Source organism: Anomaloglossus baeobatrachus, chromosome 2, assembly GCF_048569485.1.
Source record: "Anomaloglossus baeobatrachus isolate aAnoBae1 chromosome 2, aAnoBae1.hap1, whole genome shotgun sequence".
NCBI lineage: Eukaryota > Metazoa > Chordata > Amphibia > Anura > Aromobatidae > Anomaloglossus > Anomaloglossus baeobatrachus.
The window spans coordinates 779,322,160-779,340,205 of NC_134354.1; the positions used below are offsets into that span (position 1 = coordinate 779,322,160).

The 18,046-nt window shown below is 46.2% G+C and overlaps 1 protein-coding gene across 5 annotated transcripts in view; it reads left to right on the forward strand.

Annotated features, from left to right (window-relative positions):
• Window positions 1–18,046, forward strand: part of FAT3 (FAT atypical cadherin 3) — an 846,518-nt gene that overhangs the window by 818,274 nt on the left and 10,198 nt on the right. For 3 of the 5 annotated variants that reach the window (XM_075337574.1, XM_075337573.1, XM_075337575.1), the window contains 5 exons: window positions 2,938–3,091; window positions 5,260–5,915; window positions 10,923–11,036; window positions 14,660–14,719; window positions 17,713–17,748. In XM_075337574.1, coding sequence (XP_075193689.1) covers window positions 2,938–3,091; window positions 5,260–5,915; window positions 10,923–11,036; window positions 14,660–14,719; window positions 17,713–17,748 — 1,020 coding nt within the window. The remainder of the gene's footprint in view (window positions 1–2,937; window positions 3,092–5,259; window positions 5,916–10,922; window positions 11,037–14,659; window positions 14,720–17,712; window positions 17,749–18,046) is intronic. The other 2 variants (XM_075337576.1, XM_075337577.1) reach the window with 1 other exon arrangement.

Here is an 18,046-nt window from a genome sequence, read left to right on the forward strand (position 1 = left end):
GCGGAGGTCACACATGAGCACTACCCAACCATAGAAGTGAATGGAGCATAGGTCACTCATACGCACCACACAACCATAGAAGTGAATGCAACGGAGGTCACTCATGAGCACTACCCGACTATAGAAGTGACTGGAGCAGAGGTCACTCATAAGCACTACCCGACCTTAGAAGTGAATGGAGCGGAGGTCACTCATACGCACCACCCAACCATAGAAGTGAATGCAGCGGAGGTCACTCATACGCATCACACAACCATAGAAGTGAATGCAGCAGAGGTCACTCATGAGCACTACCCGACCTTAGAAGTGAATGGAGCGGAGATCACATATAAGCACTACCCATTAATAGAAGTGAATGGAGTGGTCACATATACACACTACCTGACCATAGAAGTGAATGGAATGGAGGTTACACATATGCACTAATGCTTGGTTCTTATGGGGTATACGATACTCCTGCTCTTACACATGTTAGTGAATGATTCAGCTCTCATCTGCGATTTTTTTTCTCAGTCCAAATCGGACCGAGAAAAATATCTCAGCATGCTGCTTTTTTGCGAGTTTCTCGCACCATTTTTCTCAATGATTTCCTATGGAAGCGTGTTTAAAGTAGGATCACACACGCACATCAGCGTTCCTATTTGCGAGTGTGGCAGTAACTTCGCTCATTCATTATTCAGCAGATGATTGTGACAGCACATTCCCAAAGGTTAATTAAATGACACATGTGTAATCTCTTTTAGCTAATTAAGATGTTGCAGGAAACTAGCATCGCAAACGCGACACACACGCGAGCAAAAAGGATCGCAGTTGCGTTGCACTCGCACCTAACGTGAACTAAAATCAGCAGAGTTTTTTTCAGCCCAGTCGGACCGATTTTACTCGCATAGATGTGTTTCCAGCCTTAGATTTTAATAGCTGTTGGAAGCATACTCAGTCACCCGATGGTTATTTTTCTTGCCCTCACCTCCACACAGCCACATGCACACTCGACCCAGTTGATTGTACATATACTCTCTTAGTGGCATTGAATTGCCCCTTGAAAACAAAAATATTGGGCATGTTGAAACCCAACATGCCTGACCTTCTCTTGCTCCATGTCTGCCATAGTATGCACACCTCACCTCGTCACCCTCCTGTATAATGACTGGTAGCACCTCTATATACAGTAGATAACACAGGATCCACCATTATCAATATGTGATATCACAGCTCACCTCCTCCTCCTGTACAATGACTGATAACACCTCTATATGCAGTAAATAACACAGGATCCACCATTATCAATATGTGATATCACAGTTCTCCTCCTGTACAATGACTGATAACACCTCTATATACAGTAGATAACATAGGATCCACCATTATCAATATGTGATATCACAGCTCACTTCCTCCTCCTCCTGTACAATGACTGATAACACCTCTATATACAGTAAATAACACAGGATCCACCATTATCAATATGTGATATCACAGTTCTCCTCCTGTACAATGACTGATAACACCTCTATATACAGTAGATAACATAGGATCCACCATTATCAATATGTGATATCACAGCTCACCTCCTCCTCCTGTACAATGACTGATAATTCCTCTACATACAGTAGACAACGCAAGATCCACCATTCACAATAAGTGATGTCACAGCCCACCTCCTCCTCCTGTACAATGACTCATAACACCTCTATATACAGCAGATAACACATGATCCACCATTCACAATAGGTGATGTCACAGATCACCTCCTCCTTTACAATCACTGATAATACCTCTATTTATAATACATAACACAGGATCCACCATTCACGATAGGTGATATCGCAGCTCACCTCCTCCTCTTCCTCCTGTACAATGACTGATAACATCTTTATATACAGTAGATAACACAGGATCTACCAATCACAATAGGTGATGTCACAGCTCACCTCCTCCTTTATAATCAGTGATAATACCTCTATATACAATACATAACACAGGATCCACCATTCACAATAGGTGATATCGCAGCTCACCTCCTCCTCCTCCTCCTGTACAATGACTGATAACACCTCTATATACAGTCCATAACACAGGATCTACCAATCACAATAGCTGATATCACAGCTCACCTCCTCCTCCTTCTCCTGTACAATGACTGATAGATAACACCTCTATATACAGTGGATAACACAGGATCTACCAATCGCAATAATTGATGTTACAGCTCACCTCCTCCCCATGTACAGTAACCGTTGCACAGGTGACAGAACATGCCCACTACACTCTCCCATAGAAGTCTATGCACATATACTGCTATGTACTGGCCACACGGCTGCTGTACGCTAGGAATAGTGATATATACACGTTGCAGAGCTTTATATCAGAAATATAATTAATCAGGAGCAGAGGGGCTGAGGATTTCTGTATTTTATTTAAGTTAATTATTATAATAATTATATATAATATATAATTAATAATAATATAATATAATATAATTTTATAATATATATATATTATATTATTAGTATTATTGTAAGTGCTGGGAAACGGCTGAATTATCAGATTAATGTCAGGCTGTGAATTTTTAGCTGCTTCGTCTGTAGTACCACTGTACTGACAGCAGGTGGCACTGTTGGGTCATGTAATGCAGCAGAATCTCCGCAGCTGCAGAATTCACTGCAGCACTGGTGACTACACAGAATGTAGCAGAGCTGAAGGCGTTAACCCTTTGGGAATTGTCCTATGTGAGCACCAGTATAGTTAGGTAAGACAATTCTTCTTGTAAGATGCTAAAGCTATTAATAAAATTCTATGGTTTAAGGTGTGACTATACAGAAATAGCAGAGCCGAGTTTGTCCATTTCTTATTTCTTCTACCCATTATGGTCATATACTCCTTTTTAGTTGTCAGGCAGTCCTATGTAAACTCCTATTTTTTTTTCTTTTTGCACAGGCTATCAATGTACTTGCCCGTCCCAGTACATCGGCAAAAACTGCGAGTCCGAGATCACAGCGTGCTTCCCTAACCCATGCCGAAACGGTGGAACTTGTGATCCCATGGGGAACGCCTTCATCTGCACCTGCAGGACGGGTCTGAGAGGGTTAACGTAAGTGGAGGTGGATGGGAATGTCATTGCAGGGAGCTCGCTCTAAGAGAATCTGTCATTTTAGGCTTTTTATATATTTGATTCTGACGAATTTCATATTAAATCTTGTTATTGTAACACAGAGCTACAAAGCCCCTAAGCCTGAGGTATATGTTAAAATGTCAAATGTCGGTAGTCACCACTAGGGGGAGCTGCACATGGCATAATAAAGCTCCACTGAGCTCAATGAGAAGCCTGTATTCAGTGTGCTCCACCTAGTGGTGGCCGGAGGAATCCAACATTGCACCATTTAATTTAAAGATCACAGGAAAAAATGAGTTGTAGCGTTCTTAAAGGAGTTGTAGTCGAGGTCTTTGGGTTTTCCTGTCTAAGATCCAGGTCTAATGAGGTATGTGAGTCACGAAAAGGGGTACAGAAATCCCCCTCCCATCTGCCGTATATGACATGATCATCATACATGGGGCTGCTTCCACCTAGAACCCCCATCTTTGAACCAGAATAGACACTGTGTAATTCTTCATTTTTGCTGTGGAGGCGCTGCAGGGAATATGATCACTTATGCTGGCTGGACAGGCCACATTTATGCGCACAGAATGGGGATACTTTGTGATCGGCTTATCGTCATGTTAGCTTTTTAACAAAATAAGGATTGTCCAAGGCCGAATCGATGTAAACAATGTAACACATGGACAGGGGGGAGGGGGGGGGTCCACCTCTATTTGCAGCTCTCAACTCTAGCTGATAGAGAAGGGTTCCCAAATGTTTGACCTGCCGTAATAGAACACACACACACTTGGGTTGTGTTTATAAAGCCAGACCTTTACTTTCTTCTTGTCCAATGCTGAGGATTTATCAGTAGCTGATCTCCTGTTGACCAGTGTCCAGGGTGTATCAGGAACCGATATCTTCTTGACCAGTTTTTAGGATCCACCAGTAACGGATCTCCTCTCGAATAAAGTGTTGCAGGTCTATTAGTAAGCGACAAGGGTTGTGTACATAGGGCAGCCCCTTTAATGTCGTCTTTAATTATGTCTAGGGTCCATCAGTAACCAGTCTTTTATTGAACAATGTCAAGGGTCCATTAGTAAATGATCTCCTCTTGGCCAGTGTCGAAGCTTCATCAGTAACTGACCTCGTCTTGGCCAGTGTTAAGGGTACATCAATAAATGATCTTTTTTTGACCAGTGTTGAGTGTACGTCAATAACTAATCTCCTCTTGACCTATGTTGAGGGTCCATCAGTAACTAGATTTTTATTGACCAGAGTCAAGGGTCCATCTGTTATTGATCTTCTCTTGACCATTATCTAAGCTCTATCAGTAACCAATCTCTTCTTCACCATTGTTGAGGGTCCATCAGTAACTGATCTTTTTTTGACCATTGTTGAGGGTCCATCAGTAACTGATCTTTTTTTGACCATTGTTGAGGGTCCATCAGTAACTGATCAGTTCTTGACCAATGTTGAGGGTATATCAGTAACTGACCTACTCTTCACCAGTGTTGAGGGTCCATCAGTTACAGATCTACTCATGACCAGTGTCAGGGGTCCATCAGTAACTGACCTCCTCTTGACCAATATTGAGGGTATATCAGTAACTGACCTCCTCTTCACCAGTGTTGAGGATCGATCAATAAACAATCAGTTCTTGACCAATGTTGAGGGTACATCAGTAACTGACCTCCTCTTGACCAGTGTTGAGGGTCCATCAGTAACTACTCATGACCAGTGTCAAGGGTCCATCAGTAACTGACTTCCTCTTGACCAGTGTTGAGGGTCAATCAGTAACTGATCTTGTCTTGTCCAGTGTCAACAGTCCATCAGTAACTAAACTTTTCTTGACCAGTGTTGAGGGCACATAAGTAACTGACCTCCTTTTGACCAGTGTTGAGGGTCCATCATTAACTGATCTCCTCTTCTCCAGTGTCAAGGGTCCATCAGTAACTGGACTTCCTCTTGACCTGTGTTGAGGGTCCATCAGTAACTGATTTTGTCTTGTCCAGTGTCAACAGTCCATCAGTAACTAAACTTCTCTTGACCAGTGTTAAGGGTCCATCAGAAGCTACCCACCCATTGACCAATATTGAAGGTCAATCCGTAATTAATGTCCTGTTGGTCAGTCCTGAAGATCTATCAGTAACCGCTCTCTCATTTGATAAATGTTTCTGTAGGTGTGAAGAGGACATTAATGAATGTGAACGAGAAGACTGTGAAAATGGCGGCAGCTGCATCAATACCTTTGGATCATTTTTCTGTAATTGCACTCATGGCTACGTTGGACAGTACTGTGGTCTCAGACCTGTGGTGGTGCCCAACATTCAAGCAGGGCATTCTTATGTTGGCAAAGAGGAGCTTATCGGAATTGCAGTGGTGCTTTTTGTTATATTTGTCCTGATCATCCTTTTCATCGTGTTCCGCAAAAAAGTATTCCGGAAAAATTATTCCCGTAACAACATCACCCTGGTCCAAGACCCGGCCACAGCGGCATTACTCAATAAAACCAATGGGATACAGTTTAAAAATCTCCGGGGTGGAGGAGATAGTAGAAATATCTACCAAGAGGTTGGTCCACCTCAAGTTCCCGTACGACCCATGGCCTACACTCCATGTTTTCAGAGCGAATCTAGGAACAACCTGGATAAAATGGTGGATGGACTTGGGGTGGAGCATCAGGAGATGACAACCTTCCACCCTGAGTCACCTAGGATTCTCACAGCTCGAAGAGGAGTGGTGGTGTGCAGCGTGGCCCCCAATATGCCGTCAGTGTCACCGTGTCGGTCTGACTGTGACTCCATCAGAAAATCACCTTGGGATTCTGGACATGATTGTAAGTATCTATCATCTATCTAGCTATTGTCTATCTACAGGAAAAAATGGTTGTTTCAAACCTTTATCACGCCAAAACAACCAAATCGTCACCCCGTCATATGGGCTAGTAATGTCCACTTTTTCCTAATTTTTTTCTGAGTGATGCCTGCTGTTTTTTTATAATATATAGAAGGTGGCCCGATTCTACGCATCGGGTATTCTAGAATTTACGTATTGTGTAGTTCATGTATGATTTTTGTTATATATATGTGCGGTATGTGCGTATATTTGTGTGTGCAGCGTTGTCTGTGTGTGGGTGTCTGTGTAGGGCAGTTGTTTGTGGTTTCCAGTGTGTGTGTGTGGTGTGTTGTGCAGTGCGCGCGCGCGCGTGTGTGTGTGTTGGGGGGAGGTGTGCACTGTCCATCGTGCTCCATCCCCTATGCTGCGCACCCCCCATCGTGCTACATCTCCCATCCTGCGCACTCCCAAACGTGCTCCATCCGCCATGCTGCGCACTCCCAAACGTGCTCCATCCGCCATGCTGCGCACTCCCCATCGTGCTCCATTCCCTATGCTGCGCACTCCCCATCGTGCTCCATCCGCCACGCTGCGCACTCCTCATCGTGCTCCATCTCCTATGCTGCGCACTCCTAAACGTGCTCCATCCGCCATGCTGCGCACTCCCAAATGTGCTCCATCCACCATGCTGCGCACTCCCAAACGTGCTCCATCCGCCATACTCCACACTCCCCATCGTGCTCCATGCCCCATGCAGCGCACTCCCCATCGTGCTCTATCCCCTATGCTGCGCACCCCCCATCGTGCTCCATCATCCATGCTGCGCACTCCCAAACGTGCTCCATCCGCCATGCCGCGCACTCCCAAACGTGCTCCATCCGCCATGCTGCGCACTTCCAAACGTGCTCCATCCGCCATGCTGGGCACTCCCCATCGTGCTCCATCCCCCATGCAGTGCACTCCCTATCGTGCTCCATCCCCTATGCTGCGCACCCCCCATCGTGCTCCATCTCCCATGCTGCGCACTCTCAAACGTGCTCCATCCGCCATGCTGCGCACTCCCAAACGTGGTCCATCCGCCATGCTGCGCACTCCCAAACATGCTCCATCCGCCATACTCCGCACTCGCCATCGTGCTGCATCCGCCATGCTGCGCACTCCCAAACGTGCTCCATCCGCCATGCTGCGCACTCCCAAACGTGCTCCATCCGCCATGCTGCGCACTCCCAAACGTACTCCATCCGCCATGCTGCGCACTCCCAAACGTGCTCCATCCGCCATGCTGCGCATTACCAAACGTGCTCCATCCGCCATGCTGCGCCAGCATCAGCCTCTCTACCCGCATCATCAGCCTCTCTGCCCGCAGCATCAGCCTCTCTCCTCCCAGCATCAGCGTCTCTGTCTCTAGCATCAGGCTCTTTCCTTCCAGCCTCCCTCAGCATCAGCCTCCCTTTCCCAGCCTCCCCAAGGATCAGCCTCTCTCTTCCCAGCCTCCTTCCTCCCAGCCTCCTCCTCCCAGCCTCCCTCAGCATCAGCCTTCCTCTCCCAGTCTCCCCCAGCATCAGCCTCCCAAAGCATCAGCCTCCACCAGCATCAGCCTCTGTTCTTCCAGCCTCCTCCAGCATCAGCTTCCCTAAGCATCAGCCTCCCTCGTCCCAGCCTCCCTCAGCATCAGCCTCTCTCTTTCCAGCCTCCCTCAGCATCAGCCTCCTCTCCCCAGCCTTCCCTAGGATCAGCCTCTCTCCTCCCAGCCTCCTTCTTCCCAGCCTTCCCATCCCAGCCTCCTTCAGCATCAGCATTTCCCTCTTCCCCATGATCAGCCTCTCTGCTCCCAGCCTTCTCCAGCACGCCCTGCTCCTCTGCCGACACTCACACACCCGATCGCATGCACTCACACACACACCCGATCGCATCCACTCACACACACACCCGATCGCATCCACTCACACACACACCCGATCGCATTCACTCACACACACACCCGATCGCATCCACTCACACACACACCCGATCGCATCCACTCACACACACACCCGATCGCATCCACTCACACACACACCCGATCGCATCCACTCACACACACCCGATCGCATCCACTCACACACACCCGATCGCATCCACTCACACACACCCGATCGCATCCACTCACACACACCCGATCGCATCCACTCACACACACCCGATCGCATCCACTCACACACACAGACACTGACGATATCGCACTTACGCGCTCATACTCACAACATCCGGGGATATCACATGCTTCTGGCCATGTGATCCTCCGTCAGGTCCTGGAAGATCACAACAGCACATTTTCGCCGCCGAGAAGCAAGCGATATCCCAGGATGTCGTGAGTATGTGGATGCGATGTGAGGTGTGTGTGAGGTGTGTATGAGAGTGAGTGTGAGTGTGATCTGATGTGTGTGTATGTTTGTGTGTGTGCGTGTGGACCTTCCGGCGCAGCAGGACCTTGATGGGCTTGTAACCATGCGAGCATGGTTACCAACGTATCCACACCACTCCCACCACTGCCGTGGGAGCGGGGGCCGGGGGAGGGGGAGGGAGTACAGTACTCACCTCCGTGACAGCGCTTGTAACCATGCGAGTATCCACACCACCCCTTTGGGAGCGGGGGCCGGGGGGGGGGGGGTTGGGGGGGGATAGGGAGTACCGTACTCACCTCCGTGACAGCCGTGTCAGTTAGAGAAATGCGCGGGGGGAGGGAGGGGGTGGGGCCAGAGCTAACGTGCATTGCGTGAGGGGGGCGGGGCGTGGCGTGGCTGAATTGCCAATGCCTGCAGGGTGCCGGGGCGAGAGGCCAATCTGTGGGGGGGGCGGAGCCTGGGCGAGCGGCTGGCCAATCCGTGTGGGGGCGCAGCCTGGGCGAGCGGCCAATCCGTGTGGGGGGGCGGGGCCATGGCGAGCCCAGCGGCCAATCAGCTTTGTGTCACCGTAAGGACACAATTTTGGAGCATGACAGACAGACAGACAGATAGACAGACAGACAGACAGACAGAATAAGGCAATTATATATATAGATTATCTATGCTTGGATATATGGTATTTTGGGGGGCCTTGCACCCAACTCTCATTTTTTAACGTGCTGTTCCTCTTTTCTCTCTATCCATCAATCTTCTATCTGTGTTCTATCGATCTTTTGATCTTTGTATCTATCATTTTTGTAGTGCTGCCTTCTTTTTCTATTTATCTAACTATCTATCTATCTTTGTTCTGTCTATCTTTTGCTCTATGTATCGCTTTTGAAGTGCTGGCTTCTTTTTCTATCTGTCTATCTTTTGCTCTATGTATCTATCGCTTTTGAAGTGCTGGCTTCTTTTTCTTTCTATCTGTCTTTGTTTTATCTATCATTTACTCTATGTATCTATAGCTTTTGAAGTGCTGCCTTCTTTGTCTATCTATCTGTCTATCTTTGTTCTATCTATCTTTTGCTTTATGTATCTATCACTTTTGGAGTGCTGCTTTCTTTTTCTATCTATCTATCTATCTTTGTTCTATCTATCTTTTGTTCTATGTATCTATCACTTTTGAAGTGCTGCCTTCCTTTTCTATCTATCTGTCAACCTATCTATCTATCTTTGTTCTATCTTTTGCTTTATGTATCTATCATTTTTGTAGTGCTGCCTTTTCTAACTATCTATCTTTGTTCTATGTATCTTTTGCTCTATGTATCTATCGCTTTTGGAGTACTGCCTTCTTTTTCTCTCTCTCTATTTATCTATCTATCCCTCTATCTATCTTTTGCTCTATGTATCTATCGCTTTTGGAGTACTGCCTTCTTTTTCTCTCTCTCTATTTATCTATCTATCCCTCTATCTATCTATCTTTTGCTCTATGTATCTTTCGCTTTTGGAGTACTGTCTTCTTTTTCTCTCTCTCTATTTATCTATCTATCCCTCTATCTATCTATCTTTTGCTCTATGTATCTTTCGCTTTTGGAGTACTGCCTTCTTTTTCTCTCTCTCTATTTATCTATCTATCTATCTCTCTATCTATCTATCTTTTGCTCTATGTATCTTTCGCTTTTGGAGTACTGTCTTCTTTTTCTCTCTCTCTATTTATCTATCTATCCCTCTATCTATCTATCTTTTGCTCTATGTATCTTTCGCTTTTGGAGTACTGCCTTCTTTTTCTCTCTCTCTATTTATCTATCTATCCCTCTATCTATCTATCTTTTGCTCTATGTATCTTTCGCTTTTGGAGTACTGCCTTCTTTTTCTCTCTCTCTATTTATCTATCTATCCCTCTATCTATCTATCTTTTGCTCTATGTATCTTTCGCTTTTGGAGTACTGCCTTCTTTTTCTCTCTATCTATCCCTCTATCTATCTTTTGCTCTATGTATCTTTCGCTTTTGGAGTACTGTCTTCTTTTTCTCTCTATATCTATCTTTGTTCTATCTATTGTTTGCTCTATGTATCCATCGTTTTTGGAGTACTGCCTTCTTTTTCTATCTATCTATCTATCAATCTTTCTATCTTTTGCTCTATGTATCCATCGCTTTTGGAGTACTGTCTTCTTTTTCTCTCTATATCGATCTTTGTTCTATCTATTGTTTGCTCTATGTATCCATCGTTTTTGGAGTACTGCCTTCTTTTTCTATCTATCTATCAATCTTTCTATCTTTTGCTCTATGTATCTATTGCTTTTGGACTGTGGCCTTCTTTTTCTATCTATCTATTTATCTATCTATCTATCCATCTATCCCTCTATCTTTATTTTATCTATCTTTTGCTTTATGTATCTATGTTTTTTGCTATGTATTGTTCTATCATGAGACCTGTGGAGGATCCGCATTCACCATTTCTATGGTTGGTAACAGGACAGAATAAGAGGATGGATGTAGAGGAGAGAATTGGAGAGCGGCACGTGCTGTAAAGCCTCGTTAATTGCATGTTCTTCTATAGAGTTGAGGCCACCGTTGAACTCTGGTAATGGGGGTGACTGATGGGGGATGTAAAATAATTGATTTCTTTTTGTTGTATTTCAAGGTAAAGGACTGGAAGCAGCGGAAGATTTGACTTGTTTTGTGGGGAACACAAAGGGGAACAATTCCGAGAATCAGTCCTTGAACTCCTTTCAGTCGGATTCGGGAGATGACAATGGTAAAGACTCCGCATTTACATCTACTTCCGTTGTGTACAATTTCCACTCTTTAATATCTAGGGCAGGTGTCGAGGAAGGTCGGCTTTATCAGAGGACACGTTTTCTGTTCATATTTGTTAGTGCAATAAGTAGGTGGTAGTATTCAGGGGCAGATTTAGGGATGTTTTCTAGGTATCCCCTCATCCATCTTATCAAGTATGAGCAATTCTGGAGAAAATGTAGTGTTAAATGTTTCGCTCCTATCTGCCACCTCTAGGGGGAGCTCACTGCAGGTCAGTTAAGTATTGAGGTGTATGAATCCCTATAGCTCCCTCTAGTGGCAATTGCAGACTTTTCAATGATAAGTATGCCATAATCACTCATTTGGTGTACGAGTAGTTCCTACTCAAGGCAGCCATGGTGGCCGAATTGAAGAAGAATGCTACGATACATTTTAGGGCCTGTTACACCTATCCAAAAATTTGGAACTGCAATACATATTGGATCTTATCAACATCAATACACATGAAAGCGGTTTGCATCTTTACGACCCCGGTTTCCTGCTCTACCGGCTTTCTTTACCCGTCACAGGATTAAAGAGATTGTCCAGGATTTTTGGAAAAGTTACTCAAAGCAGGGGGGTGGGGGGGCAATAAAAAACAACAAAAACAACTTCTACTTACTTAGCGCTCCCAGAAGTTCCCGGTAGTCATTGTTTTCTTGCCCTGCCGCGGTGGCGCTCCTGTCCTCAGCCATGGTGCATGCATGGAAACCGATTGATGGGCAATGGTTGGCGCCCCATGACTGCCCACAACCGTTAACGAAGAATGATAGATTTAGGGAAAAAAATGGTCGTCTTTCATGTTCTTAAAGTTAACGGGGTTGTCTGGGGCTTATAGATGGAGTGCCTATTCTTAGGGTAGGTCATAATGATCAGTGGGACCCCAGCTGTATGATGCTCCATCGGTGGCCGGATCTTCATAGTGGACAGAGCCGCAACATCCATACGCCATGTAGTGGCCATTCTCGGTTCTGCAACTCACCTCACATTTACTTCTATAGGAGCTTTGCTGCAGTACTGAGGATGGCCACTACAAGGTGTATGGAGCTGTGCTGTTCTGTGTCTGTCCGTTCCTTACTTCCGGTCATCCCAGGGGACTCTCCTAAGATTATTCGGGGTGCCAAGTGTTGGATCCCCACCGATCTGGTAAAGATTTCCTATCCTAAGGCGGGCTTTGCACACTACGACATCGCAGGTGCGATGTCGGTGGGGTCAAATCAAAAGTGACGCACATCCGGCGTCGCAGGTGATATCGTTGTGTGTAAATCCTTTTTGATACAATTAACGAGCGCAAAAGCGTCGTTATCGTATCATTGGTGTAGGGTCCGACACTTCCATAATGCCGGTGCAGCGACAGGTACGATGTTGTTCCTCGTTCCTGCGGCAGCACACATCGCTGTGTATGAAGCAGCAGGAGCGAGGAACATCTCCTACCTGCGTCCCGGCTGCTATGCGGAAGGACGGAGGTGGGCGGGATGTTTACGTCCCGCTCATCTCCGCCCCTCCACTGCTATTGGCTGCCTGCCATGTGACGTCACTGTGACGCTGCACGACCTGCCCCCTTAGGAAGGAGGCGGGTCGCAGGCCAGAGCAACGGTCGCAGGGCAGGTGAGTGCATGCGAAGCTGGCGTAGCGATAATGTTCGCTACGCCAGCAATCACAAGATATCGCTGCTGCGACGGGGGCGGGGACTATCGCGCTCGACATCGCAGCATCGGCTTGCGATGTCGCAGCGTGCAAAGTACCCCTAAGTGTAATAATCCATATATAAGCCCTTTACAACTGCTTTGATGACAACAGAATATTTTAAAGGAGATGATGATATACTGGATTTACCGTATTTTTCGTTTTATAAGACGCACCGGATGATAAGACGCACCCCAAATTTAGATTCTGATAAAGCACCGCTCCAGCGTTTGTTTCTCAGCCCTGGAGTTGCGTTTTAAATATAAACTCCCTGTCCCCAGTCTTAAGGACGGTTTACACGCAACGATATCGCTAACGAGATGCCGCTGGGGTCACGGAATTCGTGACGCACATCCGGCCTCGTTAGCGACGTCGTTGCGTGTGACACGTATGAGCAACCGCTAACGATCAGAAATACCAAATTGTTGATCGTTGACACGTCGTTCATTTCCCAAATATCGTTGCTCATTTGGTACGCAGGTTGTTCGTCGTTCCTGAGGCAGCACACATCGCTACGTCTGACACCCCGGGAACGACGAACAACACCGTACCTGCGTCCTCCGGCAACAAGGTGGGCGTGTCGTTAACACGGCTGCTCTCCGCTCCTCCGCTTCTATTGGCGGGCCGCTGTGTAACGTTGCTGTGACGGCGCACGAACTTCCCCCTTAAAAAAGAGGTTGTTCGCTGCCCACAGCGACTTAGGAAGGTAAGTTCGTGTGACGCGTACCGGCGATATTGTTCACCACGGGCATCGATTTGCCCGTGACGCACAAACGACGGGGGCGGGTGCGATCGCTAGCGATGTCGCAGCGTGTAAAGTGGCCTTTAGACTCATCTGCTGCCGTCTTCATCCTTTTTCGGCGCTGTCTTGTGCCCGTATCCTCTCACTTGCTAAAAGTCAGAAGTTACGGCACAATCGCTCAGTGTGACTCTAGGAGAACCTAAGACCGACCGGAGCGCTGCTGTAACAAGCTAAGGATGGCGGCAGGTGGGTATAAGACCGGGGGCAGGGGACTTACATTTAAAGCACCACCCCAGGGCTGAAATAAAACCAAATGGTGATGCTTTAAGGACTTCTTTCACAGAATGTGGGCGCATGATCGCCCCACTCCCCCCTCCATCTTTTGCAAACTAGGTATTCAGATGATGACGTTTCAGGTCAATTTAAGAAGGTCCAAAAGAAGTTTCTAAAGTGAAAAATCTTAAATTCCTTTTCCAAAATAGTCTTCAAATTCCACACGGAGGCCATTTTTTTACGGGAAGTCTCTCCCAAAGTCCGGGAGGTTCCGGTAAGAAGTAGAGGTCTCTCGGACTCGCTGAAGGCTCACCAAGAATCCCTATAATGGCGCAATGAGGGTTCCTGTCCCTGGACTCAGCATGGTCCAGAATCTGGTGCCATGGTGTTTAGATGAACAATTAGGGGGCAGTAAAAAGGGGGCATCACCCCCCATCATATCCTCTAAAAGTTGTCCGGCACCGTGGCATCTAAAAAAGAAGTGTGTGTCTTATGTGCCCATTGTAGACCCCGGCTAGATCCCTCAACTAAGGTAAAAATGTGGGAAACGTTGCTCGGATGTAGGGTCAGACTCGCCCCCACCAGGGGACCCTCCACTAGGCTTTGATTGCAAAGTTATGGGATCGGAACATTTTTGGTCAAATTTCCTGTGTGCACAGGGTGTAAATATTAGGATACAGACGGAGGGTTGTGTCCTATGTTCTCCAGGTGACCCGCGTCCCCGCGGTCTGACCCCACTCGTTAGTCCCACCATGAGCTGCGCGGTGCCGGAGACGTCCGGTGATTGATACATAACCATGTGTGTGCGCTGTAATACTAACCGTTCTGTTGTCTCCTCTTTTTTTTCTTCCTCCCTCGTTGTGTTTTCTCCCTCCCACAAGCCTCCATAGTGACTGTCATTCATCTAGTCAACAATGTTGTTGATAATGTTGAACCCGAAGGTATTTACACTTTTACTGCAAACTTTGCTTATTATGTGAAATGGATAATGTAACGCATAAAAACTGTCGTCCAATAATAACAGAAAATGTATCATAAGAGCATGACAGGGTTTATTCAAAGCTATTGCTTAAATGACGTCATGTAAAACATAATTGTTTTAATATTCAGTGATATTTTTGCATTTTTTACATCTCTATATACAGTAGATTACGCAGGATCCACCATTCACAATAGGTGATGTCACAGCTCACCTCCTCCTCCTCCTGTACAATGACTGATAACTCCTCTATATACAGTAGATTACACAGGATCCACCATTCACAATAGGTGATGTTACAGCTCACCTCCTCCTCCTCCTGTACAATGACTGATAACACTTCTATATACAGTAGATTACACAGGATCCACCATTCACAATGGGTGATATCACAACTTACTTCCTCCTCCTGTACAATGACTGATAACACATATATATATATATATATATATATATATATATATAGGATATAACACATGATGTCACAGCTCACTTCCTCTTCCTCCTGTACAATGACTGATAACAACTCTATATACAGTAGATTGTACAGGATCCACCATCCACCATTCACAATAGGTGATGTCACAGCTCACCTTCTCCTCCTCCTGTACAATGACTGATAACACTTCTATATACAGTAGATTACACAGGATCCACCATTCACAATGGGTGATGTCACAACTCACTTCCTCCTCCTGTACAATAATTGATAACACCTATATATATATATATATATATAGGATAACACATGATGTCACAGCTCACCTCCTCTTCCTCCTGTACAATGACTGATAACAACTCTATATACAGTAGATTGCACATGATCCACCATCCACCTTTCACAATAGGTGATGTCACAGCTCACCTCCTCCTCCTCTTGGACAATGACTGATAACACCTCTATATACAGTAGATTACATAGGATCCACCATTCACAATAGGTGATGTCACAGCTCACCTCCTCCTGTACAATGACTGATAACACCTCAGTATACCGTTGATAACACAAGAGTCACCATTCACAATAGGTGATGTTACAGCTCACCTCCTCCTCCTCTTGTACAATGACTGGTAACACCTCTATATACAGTAGATAACAGGATCCACCATTCACAATAGATGATGTCACAACTCACCTCCTCCTGTACAATGACTGATAACACCTCAATATACAGCTGATAACACAGGAGCCACCATTCACAATACGTGATGTCACAGCTCACCTCCCCTGTACAATGACTGATAGCACCTCTATATACAGCTGATAAAACAGGATTCACAATTCACAGTAGGTGATGTCACAGAGCACCTCCTCTCCCTTTCAGCACATTGACCTTTGCCGAGGTCACAGAGCATGCCCACAACACTCTCCTACACATCACTAAGTACGAGCTTGCCTATTATTGTTTATGACCCATGTGGCTCCTGTAAAGTGTTTCTGAATGTCGGTTACAGCAGGTCAGACGAGGCGGACATCCCTTTAATCATAGACAGTAAATAGAATAAAAAATCTAAATAAAAAATGGATTAGAATTTTTTTGTAATATTTTGTATCTTTTCCTGGGACATCACTGAGGATCTGACCCAGTGATACAATGCAGTGTCAGTGTGCAGCTTGTATAACAGGGTTAGGCCCCTTTCACATTGTGTTCCGATTTCCGTGTAATGGTCCTGCCGGGGCTTCTGTCCGAACCCCCCCCCCCTCCCGACGGGGCGTTTGACTATAATGGTGCAGACTGAGTCCCCATGTGCTCCGTCGTGCACCATTTTCGGGAGCATACGCTCTCTGGACATGGACACCTAGATGTAGTATGCCAACTTTTTTTTCTTTTATTTTTGCTATGTAATCTGAGAGCAGCATGATATAGTGTCGGAGACCCCGATTCCAGGGATGTGTCACTTAGTATATCGGGTGCAGCAGTTGTAATGGGATCATTGTTTTTTCTGCTGCAGATCTAGCAGAGCTCGAAATGCTGAGCTGTGTATAACTCCACCCACAGCACTGACTGTGTATAACCCCACCCACACCACTGATTGGCAGCTTTCTGTGTAAATCCTCACCCACACCACTGATTGGCAGATTTCTGTGTAAATCCCCGCCCACACCACTGATTGGCAGCTTTCTGTGTAAATTCCTGCCCACACCACTGATTGGCAGCTTGCTGTGTAAATCCCTGCCCACACCACTGATTGGCAGCTTGTTGGGTAAATCCAAGCCCACACCACTCATTGGCAACTTTCTGTGTAAATCCCCGCCCACACCACTGATTGGCAGCTATATCTATAAATCCCTGTCCACACCACTGATTGGCAGCTTTCTGTGTAAACCCCCGCCCACACCACTGATTGGCAGCTATCTCTATAAATCCCTGTCCACACCACTGATTGGCAGCTTTCTGTGTAAACCCCCGCCCACACCACTGATTGGCAGCTATCTCTATAAATCCCTGTCCACACCACTGATTGGCAGCTTTCTGTGTAAACCCCCGCCCACACCACTGATTGGAAGCTATCTCTGTAAATCCCTGCCCAAACCACTGATTGGCAGCTATCTGTGTAAATCCCTCCCCACACCACTGATTGACAGCTTTCTGTGTAAATCCCTCCCCACACCACTGATTGGCAGCTATCTGTGTAAATCCCTCCCCACACCACTGATTGGCAGCTTGTTGTGTAAATCCCTCCCCACACCACTGATTGGCAGCTTTCTGTGTACACTGTATATTGACAGAAAGCTCCTAATCAGTAGTGGGGACTTGGTTGGACCAGGAGGCACGAGACACCTAGTCCTGAAATGATGATCTCTTGCCCCTACATTGTGCTGCTCTCAGATTACCCAGAAAAAACCTGCTGATAGATTCCCTTTAATTGTGAAATGGGATTATAAGTGAAATATTTTGCATTGATGTTTATGAATTGTAAGTTTTATTCTTTTTTCCCCCTCAAACTAAACAGCTCCGATATTGGACCAAGGGCAGAATTACAACAGAGGTGACATTTTGTAACCCAAATCCAGTTGCCTTGTTAACACGTTTGGTGGCCATAACATTTTGGCTTTTTTCTCCCGCCTGCTCCTCCCCCTACCCCCACGCCCCCCAGCATGCCGGTAACATTTTATGTAATCCAACCGCTCTTGTGTTTGAGTGTATGCCTATGTTGTGTTATAAGCTCTCACTGCCATGTCGTAAGCTTGGACAATCGCACGAGACGGGGATCAACCCAAGCCGCATGACTGACCACTCCATTAACAAGGGCATGACACTTTCCGAAAGCTTCTCAATAACCCGTC